This window comes from Channa argus, chromosome 12 (assembly GCF_033026475.1).
Source record: "Channa argus isolate prfri chromosome 12, Channa argus male v1.0, whole genome shotgun sequence".
Classification (NCBI taxonomy): domain Eukaryota; kingdom Metazoa; phylum Chordata; class Actinopteri; order Anabantiformes; family Channidae; genus Channa; species Channa argus.
In genome coordinates this window covers 1,301,073-1,318,147 of record NC_090208.1, presented here as the reverse complement: position 1 = coordinate 1,318,147, position 17,075 = coordinate 1,301,073, and the positions used below count along the sequence as shown (strand labels likewise).

At 40.5% G+C, this 17,075-nt stretch overlaps 4 protein-coding genes across 14 annotated transcripts in view; 1 reads left to right on the top strand and 3 right to left on the bottom strand.

Annotated features, from left to right (window-relative positions):
* Positions 1 to 183: 183 nt before the first annotated feature.
* On the bottom strand, positions 184 to 2,582 carry LOC137137669 (myelin-oligodendrocyte glycoprotein-like). The gene is made up of 4 exons (XM_067524222.1): positions 2,238 to 2,582; positions 1,571 to 1,615; positions 805 to 1,131; positions 184 to 667 (listed from the first exon to the last, which is right to left on the bottom strand). The coding sequence occupies exons 1-4, from the start codon at positions 2,266 to 2,268 to the stop codon at positions 447 to 449; spliced, it is 624 nt and encodes a 207-aa protein (XP_067380323.1). The 5' UTR covers positions 2,269 to 2,582; the 3' UTR covers positions 184 to 446.
* Positions 2,583 to 4,410: 1,828 nt separating this feature from the next.
* LOC137137315 (myelin-oligodendrocyte glycoprotein-like) lies at positions 4,411 to 10,384 on the bottom strand. Of its 4 annotated transcripts, XM_067523445.1 has the most exons (6): positions 10,261 to 10,348; positions 8,448 to 8,500; positions 6,342 to 6,568; positions 6,038 to 6,079; positions 5,251 to 5,577; positions 4,411 to 5,113 (listed from the first exon to the last, which is right to left on the bottom strand). In XM_067523445.1, exons 3-6 carry the CDS (start codon positions 6,421 to 6,423, stop codon positions 4,893 to 4,895), a joined length of 672 nt encoding a protein of 223 aa, XP_067379546.1. In that variant the 5' UTR covers positions 6,424 to 6,568; positions 8,448 to 8,500; positions 10,261 to 10,348; the 3' UTR covers positions 4,411 to 4,892. The 4 variants fall into 4 exon arrangements, with proteins under 4 accessions (XP_067379546.1, XP_067379548.1, XP_067379549.1 ...); XM_067523447.1 differs by lacking the exon at positions 6,342 to 6,568 and having other exon boundaries at positions 10,261 to 10,384; XM_067523448.1 differs by having other exon boundaries at positions 6,311 to 8,500; positions 10,261 to 10,356.
* A 444-nt stretch (positions 10,385 to 10,828) lies between these two features.
* The window catches only part of LOC137137310 (uncharacterized), a 60,335-nt gene continuing 54,088 nt past the window's right edge, over positions 10,829 to 17,075 (bottom strand). The window contains exons 1-11 of one of the 8 annotated variants that reach the window (XM_067523433.1): positions 13,484 to 13,580; positions 12,956 to 13,098; positions 12,816 to 12,860; positions 12,342 to 12,587; positions 11,987 to 12,241; positions 11,820 to 11,852; positions 11,663 to 11,689; positions 11,529 to 11,552; positions 11,414 to 11,452; positions 11,057 to 11,124; positions 10,829 to 10,967 (exon numbers count right to left, since the gene is read on the bottom strand). In XM_067523433.1, coding sequence (XP_067379534.1) covers positions 10,890 to 10,967; positions 11,057 to 11,124; positions 11,414 to 11,452; positions 11,529 to 11,552; positions 11,663 to 11,689; positions 11,820 to 11,852; positions 11,987 to 12,241; positions 12,342 to 12,587; positions 12,816 to 12,860; positions 12,956 to 13,013 — 873 coding nt within the window. In that variant the 5' untranslated portion in view covers positions 13,014 to 13,098; positions 13,484 to 13,580 and the 3' untranslated portion in view covers positions 10,829 to 10,889. Of the gene's footprint in view, positions 10,968 to 11,056; positions 11,198 to 11,413; positions 11,453 to 11,528; positions 11,553 to 11,662; positions 11,690 to 11,819; positions 11,853 to 11,986; positions 12,242 to 12,341; positions 12,588 to 12,801; positions 12,905 to 12,955; positions 13,611 to 17,075 lie in introns of those variants that run through there. The other 7 variants (XM_067523438.1, XM_067523434.1, XM_067523436.1 and 4 more) reach the window with 7 other exon arrangements.
* On the top strand, positions 14,516 to 16,582 carry LOC137137313 (H-2 class II histocompatibility antigen, A-U alpha chain-like). Its single transcript, XM_067523443.1, has 4 exons — positions 14,516 to 14,672; positions 14,766 to 15,011; positions 15,650 to 15,934; positions 16,183 to 16,582. The coding sequence occupies exons 1-4, from the start codon at positions 14,576 to 14,578 to the stop codon at positions 16,302 to 16,304; spliced, it is 750 nt and encodes a 249-aa protein (XP_067379544.1). The 5' UTR covers positions 14,516 to 14,575; the 3' UTR covers positions 16,305 to 16,582.

The window sequence follows — 17,075 nt, the reverse complement described above, 5'->3', positions numbered from 1 at the left end:
GTTTTATTTCTTAACTACTCCTGTTGTAACATCTCATAGTGACAGTAACAGTCCAACAGCTCTGTGTAGAGTAAAACACTGATACAAACACTGATAAAATGCAGAGAACAAAGATGCACAGATGTCAGTTAACAAGGACAAGATTTGTTTTCATAACAAATGTGTAAAATAACAAGACTGTAACATGTAACACAACTATAATTAGAAATGTAGTAGAGTAAAAAGAAATATTTGCTCTTAGATGAAGTGAAGTAAAAGTCAAAGTAGCCATAATTAAATCTACTTAAGTAAAGTACAGATACGTGATAAATGTACTTAAGTACAGAAACAAAGTACTTGTACTTCAAATGGCTCAGAAGCTGTGATGAAATGTGGCAGGAAACAAAAGGGAAATCTGCAGTATGTTTACTGGAAATGGTTAAAAATGTAATCGAGCTTTAACAAACTCAGAAATTATGCTCAGTGGTGACATCAGCAGTGATGTCATCATGGTCTTTATCCAGTCCCTGATCTTCTTCAACATCCTGGCTCATCTCCATGGAGACAACTGGTTTGTTTCCTGTCCTCCTGCTGCAGCAGATGGACACCATCAGACCAGTGGACATGAAGAATGGACAGAAGACCACGAGGTGGAGGACGAGTCTGACCACAGACACACAGGGAGGTTCTGCAGAGGAGGAGTTTGTTTTGTTAATCAGTTTCTTCAGTTTTTCATTAACAAAGAGATAAAAACTGACTGACTGGGATTTATACACCAAGTGATTTAGTGTCCTAAATGCCATGACATGCTGCCTTCTTACTGACCTCTGACCAGCAGATGTACTGTAGTCCTACTCAGCTCTTGTCCCCTCCTGCGCACAGTGCAGGTGTAGGTTCCACTGTCCCTGTTGGTGGGTTTTCTCAGAGTGAGACTGAGGTCTCCAGTCTGAAGTGCATCAGTCCTCATTGATGTTCGGCCGTGGTACTGTGGGTCCTGGTCACTTAAATGTTCACCTTCCGGTTTAAGAAAGTGAACAACTGAACGAAAAGTGAGGCCAAAGCGGTTCCACATCACAGTGGAGCCACTGGAATCCGATTCTGACACCTGGAAAGGCAGGAGCACAGACTCCTCCCCCTCATACACCTCCACACCTGAGTCATAGGACACACAGACAGAACTGTGTGATGTAACTGAATTCTGCTGACTACAGTGTAGATGTCATGTTGTGTGTCACACAATCAATTCTATTTGTGCAGAAAAACAGAGAATTGATGTATTAATTTAGTCATTTGTTTCTTAATTTAACACAAGAACATGTTACATTCCTGTGATTTTGACCTAGTGAGAGCTGCTCACATCCAAATGAATCACAATGACAATACATCAGTGTAGATATTAAGAAATTAAGAACAATCAACAACAATGTGTTTGTCTGAACATCCTGTTTATTGATTTATTTTACATATTTTCTTTTAACAAACACATAGCAAACTTACTTTAATTATAACCTTTCTCAATCTCAATACTACAACTTTAGTTTTTTTTACCATAATCAATTCAAAAAGCATTTGAATGTTTTACGTTTCATACCTGCAGAAATACTGAGTCCAGACAGCAGCAGGAGGACAGACACACCTTGAACAGGAGGACACAGGTCAACATGTTGTTAACAAGTTTCCTGCTGAATCAGATCAAACATTTCAAAGTAAAACAATTTCAGAACTGAATACGTTGTGTTAAATATTCAGAGAGGACAGTGATCAGGATCCAGGTCTCAGTGTGGATCATGTTTCAGCTTCCAGTTTGTCTCCAGTGTGAATGTGTGTTTGACTTCATGTTGTCTGGATGATGCTGAGGTTTAGAGAAGCTGATTCTGAGGAAGGTGAAGTGTTGTTAAAACACCTGGATGAAGACGTGTCTCTGTGTACAGAGACGATCTGAAAAGCAGAAGTTCTGTCTCTGTCAGGACAGTTTTCACATGCGTGTCCTTAAATATGTCCTGCACTTATTCCTAAAAACATTTCAAATGGCTTTTTGATTTTTCTGAATGTTTGCAGTAACAAGAAAACCCACTGATTGTCACTGAAAATGTGTAAATGTTGTTGAACAGCTACATTGTCATTGTCTGTGATCAGGAAGTTCATTAACTTACTACTTCATAAACACCTCTTAGCTACTAAATACTTACAGGTACACATTCACTTACAGGCTGTGATCTAAAGACTTTGTCCCCAGTGTGAATGTGTGTTTGACTCACCGAGGAGCAGAGAGACACGTGGAGTCTTCATGTCGTCTGGACGAGGACTGAACCTGTGAACAGCAGAGACACGACTTCCCTCTTAACAACTTCAACACTATGCTGCTGTTATTAGTGCTGTAGGTGTCACTGATGTGATCACTGTCAGCAGCTCAGACCAGAACGGTGCTGATACACTGAGGACACATCCAGCTGGAAGACACACTTTATTTGATGGACACAGCACAAGAAGCCTTTGTGTGTTTTTTGTGTCCATGTGGGGACTTTTAAAGATGCTCTGTGTGAGAATGTGGACGTGTTTTTAAAACATCTGCACGAAGATGTGTCCATCTACAGAAATAAAACCACATCACTTCAGTTCAGATCTGTGTTGTGAGATCATTTCCTATTTTTGGTCAAGTTAAAATAATTCAACTTTATTTATATAGCACCAATTCACAGTTATCTCAAGGCACGTTACAGAATAAAGTCCAGACTATACAAGTATGTAGAGAGAACCAAACAATTCCCCCTTGAACAAGCCATAAGCAACAGTGGGGAGGAAAAACTCCCTTTAATGAAAGAGACCTCCAGCAGAACCAGGCTCAGGGTGGACGACCATCTGCCTTGACCAGTTGGGGTGAGTGGACAGTGGAGAGAGAAACAAAACATCGGGCAGGTTGGTAGGACCAGTAGCCGCATGCTGGAAGACACACAGCTTCAAAGCTGGGGACACCTGCAGAAAGAGAGTGGGACAGAGGGGGAGAAGCACAACTACTTGAGAGAGAAGACACAAAATTAACAGCATGTAGTGGTGACAAATAAATGTATAGAGAGAAAGAGGAGAGGAGCTCATTGCACTTGCGGGAGTCAACCAACACTCTAAACCTATAACATCTTAGTAGGAGCTAGTTCAGGTTGACTGAGCAGTTTTAACTATATACTTTATTAAAGAGGAAGGTTTTGAGCCTAGACTTAAAAGTAGAGAGGGTGTCTGCTTCCTGAATCTGAACTGGGAGCTGGTTCCACAAGAGAGGAGCTTGATAGCTAAAGGCTCTGCCTCCCATTCTACTTTTGGAAATTCTGGGAACCACAAGTAGGCCTGCATTCTGAGAGCGAAGTGGTCTACTGGGATGATATGGTGCTATGAGGTCTTCTAAATATGATGGAGCCTCACCATTCAGAGCTTTATATGTAAGAAGCAGGGTTTTAAATTCTATTCTAAATTTAATGGGAAGCCAATGGAGAGAAGCTAGTGAAGGTGAAATATGATCTCTCTTGCTAGTTCCAGTCAGCACTCTTGCTGCAGCATTTTGGATTAATTGCAGGCTCTTTAGTTACTGGGGCATCCTGAAAGTAGGGAATTACAGTAGTCCAACCTAGAAGTAACTAGGTTACGATGTGATGTGTAAACACTATCATTATATCATCATTATATTATTTAACTATGACAACATTTGTTTCATTTCTATTATTGCTAATGTTGTTATCAGCCCATTGTTTAATATTAGTTATTCATCATTATTATTACTACTATTAGACCCTTTCTGCTTATCCTCACTACCCCTCCTCACTTCTCCAACCACGCTGCACCTTCACAAACAAACATACACTGTACATAGGTAACACGTGTGTTGTCTTTTTGTTGTGAAATAGGTTTTTGTTGTTTCCGGGTGGTGGAAATAAGAAATAATAAGAAATAAGAAGATGGTGGATCATTTGATCTGATTCATGGCAGGACACATGTTCAAACTACGAACTTCCTGTAAAGAAATTCAGCTTGTCAGAGGACGATCAATAGAAGATAATTACAATTAGAAAGATATAAAGTAACAAGAACAGGACTTACAGCAGACGCAGGGGGTCGATGTTCACTGCAGGTTTCTGCTCATTTACAGGAATGAACAATAAGATCATTAGCTGGTGTCTGTGCTCAGACAAAGATTGATGTGAGGGATTATGGTCAATTTCACAATCACTTCTTTACAATCTTCTCTTTATGTCAATTATTTTACATTTAACCTTCAGCCTGTTACTGCACCTCTGTTCTTCTGAAGGCATCACGCCTCATATGTCGCCTCTAAAGCCTGTTTCACATCCGAAGCGTCCTCACATGTGACAACTAGTATAAGTACACACTGACATTTCTACTTAAGTAAAAGTAAGTACATGAATGTAAACATAAATGATGCTGTTTTAGTTATAATTCAGTTTTATTTCTTAACTACTCATGTTGTAACATCTCATAGTGACAGTAACAGTCTGTCATTTTAACAGTAAAACACTGATATTTGACATATTAGTACTCAAAGTGAGTACAATTCCTCCGTCTCTTGTTACTCGCTTTCATAAAAAACTGACAAATAGTAAATTATGAAATGCGTAAAATGTGATTGTAGCATGTAACACAACTATAATTAGAAATGTAGTAGATTAAAAAGTAGAAATATTTGCTATTAGATGGAGTGAAGTAAAAGTCAAAGTAGTCATAATTAAATCTACTTAAGTAAAGTACAGATACGTGCTAAATGTACTTAAGTACAGAAACAAAGTGCTTGTACTTCGAATGGCTCAGAAGCTGTGATGAAATGTGGCAGGAAACAATAGGGAAATCTGAATCTGAAATAAGAGATTAACTTTTATTACAGAATCATTAAATTTAACAAACTCTGCAGCTCAGAAATTATGCTCAGTGGTGACATCAGCAGTGATGTCATCATAGTCTTTATCCAGTCCCTGATCTTCTTCAACATCCTGGCTCATCTCCATGGAGACAACTGGTTTGTTTCCTGTCCTCCTGCTGCAGCAGATGGACACCATCAAACCAGTAGAGATGAAGAACGGACAGAAGACCACGAGGTGGAGGACGAGTCTGACCACAGACACACAGGGAGGTTCTGCAGAGGAGGAGTTTGTTTTGTTAATCAGTTTCTTCAGTTTTTCATTAACAAAGAGATAAAAACTGACGGACTGGGATTTATACACCAAGTGATTTAGTGTCCTAAATGCCATGACATGCTGCCTTCTTACTGACCTCTGACCAGCAGATGTACTGTAGTCCTACTCAGCTCTTGTCCCCTCCTGCGCACAGTGCAGGTGTAGGTTCCACTGTCCCTGTTGGTGGGTTTTCTCAGAGTGAGAGTGAGGTCTCCAGTCTGAAGTGCATCAGTCCTCATTGATGTTCGGCCGTGGTACTGTGGGTCCTGGTCACTAAAATCTTCACCTTCTGGTTTAAGTAAGTGGACAACTGAACCAAGAGGGAGGCCAATGCGGTTCCACACCACAGTGGATCCTTTGGAATTAGATTCTGACACCTGGAAAGGCAGGAGCACAGACTCCTCCCCCTCATACACCTCCACACCTGAGTCATAGGACACACAGACAGAACTGTGTGATGTAACTGAATTCTGCTGACTACAGTGTAGATGTCATGTTGTGTGTCACACAATCAATTGTTTTTGTGCAGAAAAACAGAGAATTGATGTATTAATTTAGTCATTTGTTTCTTAATTTAACATAAGAACATGTTACATTCCTGTGATTTTGACCCAGTGAGAGCTGCTCACATCCAAATGAATCACAATGATTTTAGTCTTTATAATGTTGTTGTGAATCTCATACAATGATTTATAACTACACAATACATAAGTGTAGATATTAAGAAATTAAGAACTAAGATTATCAACAATGTGTTTGTCTGAACATCCTATTTATTTAGCTAACTTACTTTAATTATAACTTTTCTCAATCTCAATACTACAACTTTTGTTTTTTTTACCAAAATCAATTCAAAAAGCATTTGAGTTTTTTAAGTTTCATACCTGCAGAAACAGTGATTCTAGACAGCAGCAGCACAGAAACACCTGGAACAGGAGGACACAGGTCAATATGTTGTTAACAAAATTCCTGCTGAATCAGATCAAACATTTCAAAGTAAAACAATTTCAGAACTGAATACGTTGTGTTAATGCGTAAATGTTGTTGAACAGCTTCATTCTCATTGTCTGTTAATGGACACAAAGTTCAGTTGAATGTGAAATGGAAAATTGAAGCTAAAGTTACACAGAAAAAAAAATGAGAGGTGGGGGCCTCACAGAAAATCATCAGCAGTATCAGACACCGCACCAACAAATCGTGCGGATCCAGCAGCTGATGGTAGACTGTCGTACCAGTGCCCGGCTGAGCATCTGGCAGCTGCTTCTGCCATCAATGGAGCTGCTGACGGAGGGGGCTCCAGGGGAGGTGTGGTCGCCCTGGTCACTGGTGCAGCTGTGTTGACAGCTTCTACTTCCAGCAGCTAGTGATTGGCTGTCACAAGATTGGATTGGCTCAAGGTAGAATTCTATGAACGGCTAAACACCACGAGGAAGTCACTCGATTTAAACAAAGAGATCACAGAAAAGAAGAATTGATGTTTTATTCACCAATAAGCCAAACACAATCATGAAGACAAATCATTTTCTGATCGATAGTTCTATGAAAAAAATCCTATTTTGATTGGTAATTGCATCCTCCAAAGGTTTACTAGACTTCTCAAAGCCCCCCCTCCCCCCTCCCCTAATGTAATACTGTAGAACCAGGCACAAAATCCTAGCAGTGCTGGAACTGGAATTGACTGGGAGGAAATCTTCTCATCAACTAACACAGAAATCAGTCATAGCTCTTCACCAGTTTTCAGTGGCTCTTCATGCTTTTTATGCTTTAGTTTAATGTGTAAATGTACATTATTGCTTTAAAACTTTCCTCTGACTTCACTATATCAAAATATTTCTCTGCTTCTAGCTGATCAGTGAACGTGTCCTTTAATAAACTCAAAGACGTGGTGTCGTTTTCCACCAGGAGAGGGAGCCATAAGGCCAAGAAAGGTAATACTCTACCTTGGTTATATCAAATATGCAGGGACTTGATGAGATCTAGAGACATATTAATTGATTTGAAAACTCATCTGCCTACTGCCTATAATGTGCTCACATGTGTAATAAAGTAATACAATCCTTGAGAAAGGCAAAAGCAAATGTTTTATTTCCATTATTGAGGGTACAAAGGGTAATGGTAGAGAGGTGTGGCAAAGCTTAAATAAATTATTAGGTAAAAATAAAATAATAGTTTTACTTTGACTAAAAAGTGATCATTTTTAAAGAGGGGATCTCACAAGAACAGCAAACATTTTTAACAATTTCTTTCTAAATAGTTTGTTTGAAATAACCGGATCGTTCACTCCGTCAACTATTGTACCTGTTGGATTGATGCTGAACAGCCCATTTTTCAGCTAGATAAAAATAACAGGTAGAATTAAAGATTACTGAAGCACTTAAAAGTTCTAAATCCCAGGATCCTCATGGTGTTGATACAAACTTTGTAAAAAGACATTGTGGTACATTGATATGACCCATTACTCATTTGGTTAACTTGTCTATTGATCAAAAAACAGTTCCGTCAGCCTTGAAGGCTGCTATGGTGACTCCCATTTTCAAATCAGCTCTACAACCAACTATAGGCCCATCAGTATTTTCTCTATCAAATCCAAGGGAGCAGAAACATGGGGAAGAAATCCACTGCTAAAACATCTGGACAAAGGCTTCACTCCACTACATCTGAAGCAGTTTGGTTTCCGAGCTCACCGTTCTACTGGGGCAGCAAATGATATGTTTATTGAAAAGGTTAAGTGGCTGTTGGGATACGTCTCCCTCAGTTTTAAAGAGGCAGTTGATACCATCAATCATCAAGTTCTTTTAACAAAACTTACATATTTAAATTTTTCTAATGAAGCTTTATACTTAACAAACAAGTGACAATGTTTAACCGTTAATGGAGTCAAAGCTCAATCTTCAGCCCTGATGATTTTTACTGCACATAAATGACCCAACATTTTATGTCCTGATGTCCACTTTCACCCACAGATCAAACACTGACATGATCCCGTCCAAGCTCACAAATGCTTTAAACAGACTGACTCAGTAACACCTGCCTTATGTGTAACACACAAAACTGTATGTCACCGTGTTCAGTGATCAGTTTATCATCAGGTCAGCAGGTTAGTTCATATCTTTAAACAGGAAATTACAGTTAAATGTTGTTGAACAGCTACATTGTCATTGTCTGTGATCAGGAAGTTCATTAACTTACTACTTCATAAACACCTCTTAGCTACTAAATACTTACAGGTACACATTCACTTACAGGCTGTGATCTAAAGACTTTGTCCCCAGTGTGAATGTGTGTTTGACTCACCGAGGAGCAGAGAGACACGTGGAGTCTTCATGTCGTCTGGACGAGGACTGAACCTGTGAACAGCAGAGACACGACTTCCCTCTTAACAACTTCAACACTATGCTGCTGTTATTAGTGCTGTAGGTGTCACTGATGTGATCACTGTCAGCAGCTCAGACCAGAACGGTGCTGATACACTGAGGACACATCCAGCTGGAAGACACACTTTATTGGATGGACATGTGGGGACTTTTAAAGATGCTCTGTGTGAGAATGTGGACGTGTTTTTAAAACACCTGCAGGAAGATGTGTCGATCTACAAAGCAGATAAGCAGAAAAACAACCACAAAACTCACACTTGTAAGATCATTTCCTACTCTTTGCTCACTAATGTATCTGTGTGTCTTCTGTTTCTTCCTATTGTTAGTAATTTGTATTTGTATTTGTAGGATCAGAACCATCATCTAGTAGCTGGTTAACACGATTGGGGTTAAAATGATCTGGTAAATCTTACTTCTGCTAAAAATCACTTTTAGATGAGAGAAAGAGTCAAAGTTCTGATTCAGTCAACAGAACTAATTCACTTGTGCTAATAATTATTATTGTTTTTAATACAGATAAGATGTGACACCCACCAATGGTTGGTCACAATTGTTGATTAGGATTATGTGTTTTTTTGTATTTTGGTGCAGAGAGGCTACATTTCTGAACATTTACCATGGTTTTAAGTTTCAAGCTTTTCATTGTAATTGTCAAGTTACGCCACTAGGTGGAGTATTCACCAAGATGAGCGCTAGTTGAACGTAGCCTTCAGGCCTCTGCTTCTCAGACAGAAACAGCCTGATTGAACGGACACAACTAACGTCTCCCGTCTCTACTTTTTCCTGTCTGAAACAGGTTAGTAGCATGTGTATTTTAATCACAACATACTCCATAGGATGTCTAAGGTCTTTTTGAGGTAACTCCGGTTAGGTTTGAGGAGATAAACACACATTTGAGCAGCGTTTAAAGCCTAAAATTAGTTGTTTGTCGAAGTAAAGTTTTGCTAGCTTCCGTGTGTGAACACGATACCAATGGCGGTTTTATTGTGAGTGTTTCTGTGTGGACTAAAGACTCCTGGACATTTGTAGAAATATAATTCATGTGTAATTATGTTGTATGTGAGACCGAGAGTGAGGAATATGGGTTGTATAACGAATTTTTCCTGTTCTGTATTGTTTTCAGCACAGAGTTCCAGTGGGATATTTTGTGTACTATGTTGTTGAAATGTTTGCAAATGTGTAAAACATAAAAATTGATCAATAGGCTGAATTTAACTAGTAACAGGATTACTGAGGTAGTGTACAGTGAGAGCTAGTATAGCAGACACAAAGTAAGTATTGTTAATGTAATCTATAGTGGTGAATTAATACTATTAATGTTAAACAGTACTGCACTGTATTTCCAGACTCTGTTTGTAAGTTACAGTATATTAACCTGTGAGATGGAAATCACAATGTATGTTAATGGAAACATGTTAAATTGAGTTGTTGTGAAATAGAGAAAAATGTTTATAAAAACAAAACAGAAGAGTCAAATGAGAATAAAATATGCTTGTTTAATAAAGACAGAAACAACCTGATTGAACGGACACAACTAACGTCTCCCGTCTCTACTTTTTCCTGTCTGAAACAGGGTATATAACCTGTCTACAGGTCTCTGTTGTTTGGGGCCTGTAACAAAGACATTGTTTTAATCCCAGGCTTTGTGAGGAACCTCTTCATATGAAGAAGCTGGTAATTTGGTTTCTCTGTCACAGGTATCTAACAGTGCAGAACAATTATAAACTTCAAACCTTCATCTTCCCGTAAATCTTCTCTGAAGTAACTGATGGTTCAGAAGCTGCTGCAGGACGTCAGCTCACTGATGCTGATGAGCTACTGACACTCAGAGAAAGATGTATTTCAACAGGAAGTCTCAGCCTCTGTGAAGTAATTATCAAAAACGTCTGGTTGTTACCTTCAAAATAAAAGCCCTGCAAAAACACTTGAATGTGAAATACGAAATCTGAGCTACAGCTGCACAGATAAAATCATACAGAGAGGTGATGGTGGGGAGAAGCAGAACAATCAGTTCATCACAGAAAATCATCAGAATCAGACAAAGCAGCAAATCATCAAGACACACTGAGAACATCATACATCAACAGATTTATTTTGAAATAGTTTGAAACAGAAGAAAACATTTCTAAAAAAGGAAACTAACAACACACAGATATGAGAATGTTAAGAGATTAACTTTTATTACAGAATCATTCAATTTAACAAACTCAGCTCGCAGCTCAGAAGTTATACTCAGTGGTGACATCAGCAGTGATGTCATCACCGTCCTTGTCCAATCCATGACCTCCTGTGACACGCTGGCTCATCTCCATGGAGACGACTGCTCTGTTTCCTGTCTTCCTGCTGGAGCAGATGGACACCATCAGACCAGTAGAGATGAAGAACGGACAGAAGACCACGAGGTGGAGGACGAGTCTGACCACAGACACAGAGGGAGGTTCTGCAGAGGAGGAGTTTGTTTTTGGTTTGTTAATCAGTTTCTTCTGCTTCCATTAATAATGTCTTTGTTTATTAATCATAACTACTGACCTCTGACCAGCAGCTGAACTTCTGTCCTCTTCCCTTCACCAGACCAAATAGTGACAAATAGTCACATCCTGTGACGTCCAGCTCACTTTAGATAAATGTTACCAGGAAAGTATAAAAGAGTTTGTTCTCAGGGTATGAAATCTGTTAAATATCACACATGTATTTATCATGAAATGGGCTAAATTCTCCTGAAAATCATCTTAAGTTTAATTTTCATCATCGATCTGTCAGATATTTGACTGTCAGGACTAAAACATCTGTGCAGATGTTCACATCCACCAACCGAAACATTCAGTGTCGTTCACTAAACTAGGTCACAGTCTACACACACACACATATTAATGTAGTGCATCTCACCTGAAGGGACAGTCAGTCCATACAGCAGCACAGCTACACCTGCAGCAGGAGGACAGAGGTCACTAAAGGTCAGAGGTCATTTGAGGTCAGAGGTCAACAGAATCCATCAGCTGACCTGCAGCCGGCAGCACAGTCAGACCTACAAAAGAAGAACAGGGTTTACTAAAGGTCAGAGGTCATTAGAGTCAGTTTGTATTCAAACATAAAGATGAGAGTGTGTGAGGACAAAGAAAAGCAGTGAGGACTCACAGCAGAGCAGAGACAAAGACGTCCATCCTGAAAAGAGAGGAGACACATCCGTGAAAAGTCCAGTTTGAGTTCAGACACAGATGTGAAGTCAGCATCAGCTGCTTCATTCATGCTTCACCATCACTGATCAGCTGGATCAGACCACATGTTAGTTTACCTGCAAGGAGTCTCCTCAGTCCTGGTCCTGGACCTGCAAGAAATCACACAGGGATCAGGATTCTGGTGGATTTACACACTCAGATCGGACTGGATCAGTGTTGACAGAGACAGGCAGAGGACAGATCAGGAGTCCAACCTGTCCCATGTTGTAGTTCGAGTACAGACCTGTTAACTGGGTCAGACTCAGTCTGGTTCCATTCTGAGTCTGACCTCTTTGTTTTCTGCACAGCTGCAGACATCCAGACATAACCAGGATCAGGAGAACAAGAGAACATAAAACTATTACAACTATAATGATCACAGAGGAAGAGGCTGAAACATCAGTGTTGTTAAAGGCTGTAGCAGTGTAGAGAGCAGTAGTCTGAGGATCAGAGGTTGTAGATGATGTGGTGGTGTGAGGATCAGAGGTTGTAGGAGGATCTGTAGACAGAGGAGGAGATTCTGGTTCAGTGAACAGTTTATTATCAGGTCAGCAGGTTAGTTCATATCTTTAAACAGGACGTGATGTCAGTGTCCTGACCTCTGACCCTCAGCCAGCTCTCAGGAGATTTTCCATAGGCACCAGTAGCACATGAGTAGAAACCCTCATTAGAATGTTGGACTTTGTGGATGATGAACACGATCTTAGGGTCAGATACAAGTTTGGTTTCATTAAAGTAGAAATAAGCTTTGACTGCATCACCCTTTGTTTGTTTTACACAGTACAGAGTGACATCACTTCCTGTCATCACAGGATTCTCAGAGAACTTCAGGACCAGACGATGATCTGAACAACAGAGACACAAACAGAGACAGGGTCCAGTGTTCATCCAGACTCTCAGAGAATGAAATCAGTCCTTACTGGCTCTGTGACATGTTACTGTTAGGACCAGGTGGAAAGTTACTGAGTCTCTACATCCTTGGTTTCACCTCCATCACTGCACTGATGGACAAATGTAAATGTTAAATGTTCAGGACTTTAGTTTCATTCATGTTTTCACCTCCATCATCTGACCTGCAGAAACAGTGAGTCCAGACAGCAGCAGGAGGACAGACAAGCCTGGAACAGGAGGACACAGATCAACATGTTGTTAACAAGTTTCCTGCTGAATCAGATCAAACATTTCAAAGTAAAACAATTTCAGAACTGAATACGTTGTGTTAAATATTCAGAGAGGACAGTGATCAGGATCCAGGTCTCAGTGTGGATCATGTTTCAGCTTCCAGTTTGTCCCCAGTGTAAATGTGTGTTTGACTTCATGTTGTCTGGATGATGCTGAGTTTTAGAGAAGCTGATTCTGAGGAAGGAGAAGTGTTGTTAAAACACCCGTATGAAGACGTGTCTCTGTGTACAGAGATGATCTGAAAAGCAGAAGTTCTGTCTCTGCCAGGACAGTTTTCACATGCGTGTCCTTAAATGTGTCCTGCACTTATTCCTAAAAACATTTCAAATGACTTTTTGATTTTTCTGAATGTTTGCAGTAACAAGAAAAACCCACTGATTGTCACTGAAAATGTGTAAATGTTGTTGAACAGCTACATTGTCATTGTCTGTGATCAGGAAGTTCATTAACTTACTACTTCATAAACACCTCTTAGCTACTAAATACTTACAGGTACACATTCACTTACAGGCTGTGATCTAAAGACTTTGTCCCCAGTGTGAATGTGTGTTTGACTCACCGAGGAGCAGAGAGACACGTGGAGTCTTCATGTCGTCTGGACGAGGACTGAACCTGTGAACAGCAGAGACACGACTTCCCTCTTAACAACTTCAACACTATGCTGCTGTTATTAGTGCAACTAGAACATGTGAAATACATAAATAGACACACCCTGTAAAGTAGTTCATAATTTATCAGAGGAGACTTAAAGTCAGACATAGAACATAGATCAGGTCAGTAATGTGGACAAAGGTTTTATTCTGAGGCATTTATGACCTTTTAATATGAATATGAGCAGAATATGTGTGAAATATGTATCAGCCAAAGACAGAACAGATAAATTCCTCTTAATCTAGATCTGATGTTAATAAAACATCATCAGCATAGGATGACAGGTCATTTCACTTTCACATGTCATCACAGATATGTGGAAGTGAGGTGCTTCTGATTGACTGAACCAGCACAGAGTAACTGTGCAGAGTAACAGAGTGTGGTTTTTTTTGGTTTGTTTTGTTTTTTTGTCCTTATCCCGTGAGGTCAGGGTCGCCACACTGGAACATTGTCTGCATGTTGGCACAGTTTTTATGCCGGATGCCCTTCCCGACGCAACCCTAGTTTCTATCGGGCTGCACAGCTGGGGAGGGGAAAGGTTCAGTGTCTTGCCCAGATAACGTGTGGGATCCCCGGTCCCACGGAAGGCCACGGAGTGTAATTGGTTGATCCCGGGACAACTGATCGGGGATCGAACCACTGACCTTGTGGTCACTGTTATTACACAAACTCAGAGAATGAGACAGTCTTCCATCCGAAAGACCCACAGCATCAGCTGCTGGAAGATGGTTAACAAACACTGCATAAAAGTTGGAGAGACAATGGACAGAAGCTGTGGTGACGTCAGCTCTGCACTGTGGACCAGTGAAGCACCCGGGTACTGGTGTTACAGAGACAGAGGAACACAAATGAACCCCCTCCCGCTCTTGATTAAAAGTTCTCTGTGGGCGTGAGTAGCTGCTGCTGTGTCCACCCGGTTACTGGTGACGTCACGGGCACTGTATTTTATGATTGGCTGATATGTGAGTAAGCTTTCAACTGCTGTTCCATTTTCTGTCAAATGTCCTCACAGGGATTCAGACAGTTTCAGACGTATCCCATTGTCATGATGAAGTTTTTAGAGCTGGTCTTCGTCCTCTGCTGCGTCTCTGCTGATGGTAAGTGTCTCACTCACCTGATCACACCTGTTGCCAACACTCGGGGACGTGGACACAGTCCCTCAGTAGGTTTCTCCTCTGGTTTCTCTTCAGTGCTGCATGAGGACATTCATATCACTGGCTGCTCAGAGGACGATGGAGCCGACATGTTCGGACTGGAGGGCGATGAGATCTGGTACACGGACTTCGCCAACAATAGAGACGTAGAGGCTGTGCCGGACTTTGCAGGTCGTCCAATCTTCCGTGGCCTGTATGAAGGAGCTGTGAAGGAGCAGGCGCTGTGCAAGATGAACCTGAAAACCATGCGTACAGCCCTGAAGAAGATCCCAATGTTGGTTGGTAGGAAAAACACATTTACTTGTTAAATAAGCTGCTGTTTGCAGGTTTGATTAGTTCCACCGTGTTTTCTGACTTGTGAACAGTCAACAGGGATTTTATCCTCCATGTTACAATGCTCTGTTATTGGCCAGTATGAAATCCAGAATCCAAGGATACATAACGAGCACACGCTGATCACGCCCAAATCCACAAGAGATGTTTGAGAATGTGTTTTATGTTTGTTTTTGCACAGACACAATTGTCACATCCAAGAAACAGAGTAAAACTCAGTTTTTTCAAAACCAGACTGAATTATTCTTTAATTCCAAAGGGCTGGAAGAATCTACAAGGTTTCTGGAAAGAGTTAAAGAGTTCTACAAAATGTAGTTGCCGTGAACTGCTTGAGCTAAAGGTCAGGGACAGGCCGTCCAGATCTTATGGTCTCAAATGATTCAGTGCCTTCAAAATAATTCCAGAGTTTGCAGTTTACATTTACATTTAGACAAAGCGACTTATGAGTGAGGTTCAAGGCAGCAAAGTCAAGGAGAAAAGATCAAAGCAAAAAGCGAGGAGGAGAAGTGTTCACCACTTTTATTATTATTGGGTTGAGAAATATCAATATGATGCAGTTGCTTTTCTAACACACATTTGTTTCAAAGATCTACCCAACAGTCCGGTCGTCTACAGCAGAGACCCCGTGGTGCTCGAAGAGAAGAACAGCCTCATCTGTCAGGTGACTGGTTTCTATCCCGCTCCCGTCACAATCTACTGGACCAAGAACGGACAGAACATGACTGACAGGGCGATCACGAACGTTCCCATGTTGAACAAAGTGGGCACCTACAGCCAGATCTCCAGACTGGAGTTCCTCCCACAGCAGGGAGACATCTACAGCTGTGCCGTGAAGCATCCAAAACTGACCAAACCACTCACCAGATTCTGGAGTAAGAGACTTTATTGAGAGGAAAAACTGATTAAAGTCCAGCTGAGCAGCTAAATAACATCATCAAAGTATAGCTGATAAACATAGAATGGTTTTGTACAACGAGATACATCCATCGTAAAACTTCCAAATCAGGCTAATAAATCTGCAAAGTGCGACATAAACAACACTTTAAAATGATAAAAGCACGACATCTAGAAACCGTGTGTGTTAGCGATGCTAACGTCTGTGTGTGTTTTCTGTTTCCAGATGTGGATGTGAAGGAGCCCAGTACTGCACCTCTAGTATTCTGTGGACTGGGTCTGATTGTTGGTGTGCTCGGGATTGCAACTGGATCCTTCTTTATAACGAAAGGAAATAGATGCAGATGATTGGCTGCAGGACTGACTAACTCAGGTTAACATGAACAGGGTTAAAATGATCCCGTTAACTCGTAAACTAATGTTTTTTTTCCTTAGTAAATTGGAATAAAGTCACAGACCATCCTAAAGTTCTCATGATGGCAGGTATCCTCATTTGGTTTTTAGTCTGAGCTATAGACTTCAAACCCCTCAGCTCTTCTTTACGTGTAGCAACACAGTTCTCTGTCTTTCAGCGTTTGGACACGTTTCTATTTATTCTCAAGCATTTAAACAACTGCCTCTTTAACCAACAGCTCTGCAGTTCACAGCTTTTATCTCTTAGTCTTTTTTTTCAGGTAATAACTTTGTTATTTCCAGCAATGACTGTTAGTTTATTTCGATTGTCTTGAACGATGAACTTTTGACATTGCACACGCTGTTTATTGTCTTGTTACTCAATGTCTCATAGTGATGACTGTATCTAAAAGATGATGTAACCTCATTACACTGCTGCTGTTTGTTTCACACTTGGAATTAATAAACAGACTGGGAAAAAAAGAGGACTGGGTTTTTGCCTCAGGTTTGAATGAGATAAAAATGCTCAAACACATAAATGACTTATGACATTGAAAAACGTAGATTTGCAAACAGTGATTGATCAAAGATAACCAGTAATAAATGTGCAAGAAAAAGCTACTTTCCTCAATCAGAAACCAGCCGTCTCTGGTAAGCCAGGAATGGGGTTTTCATGCTTTTAAGAACTGATTCCTCTGCCAGCTCACACACAGAAAAAGCTGCTTT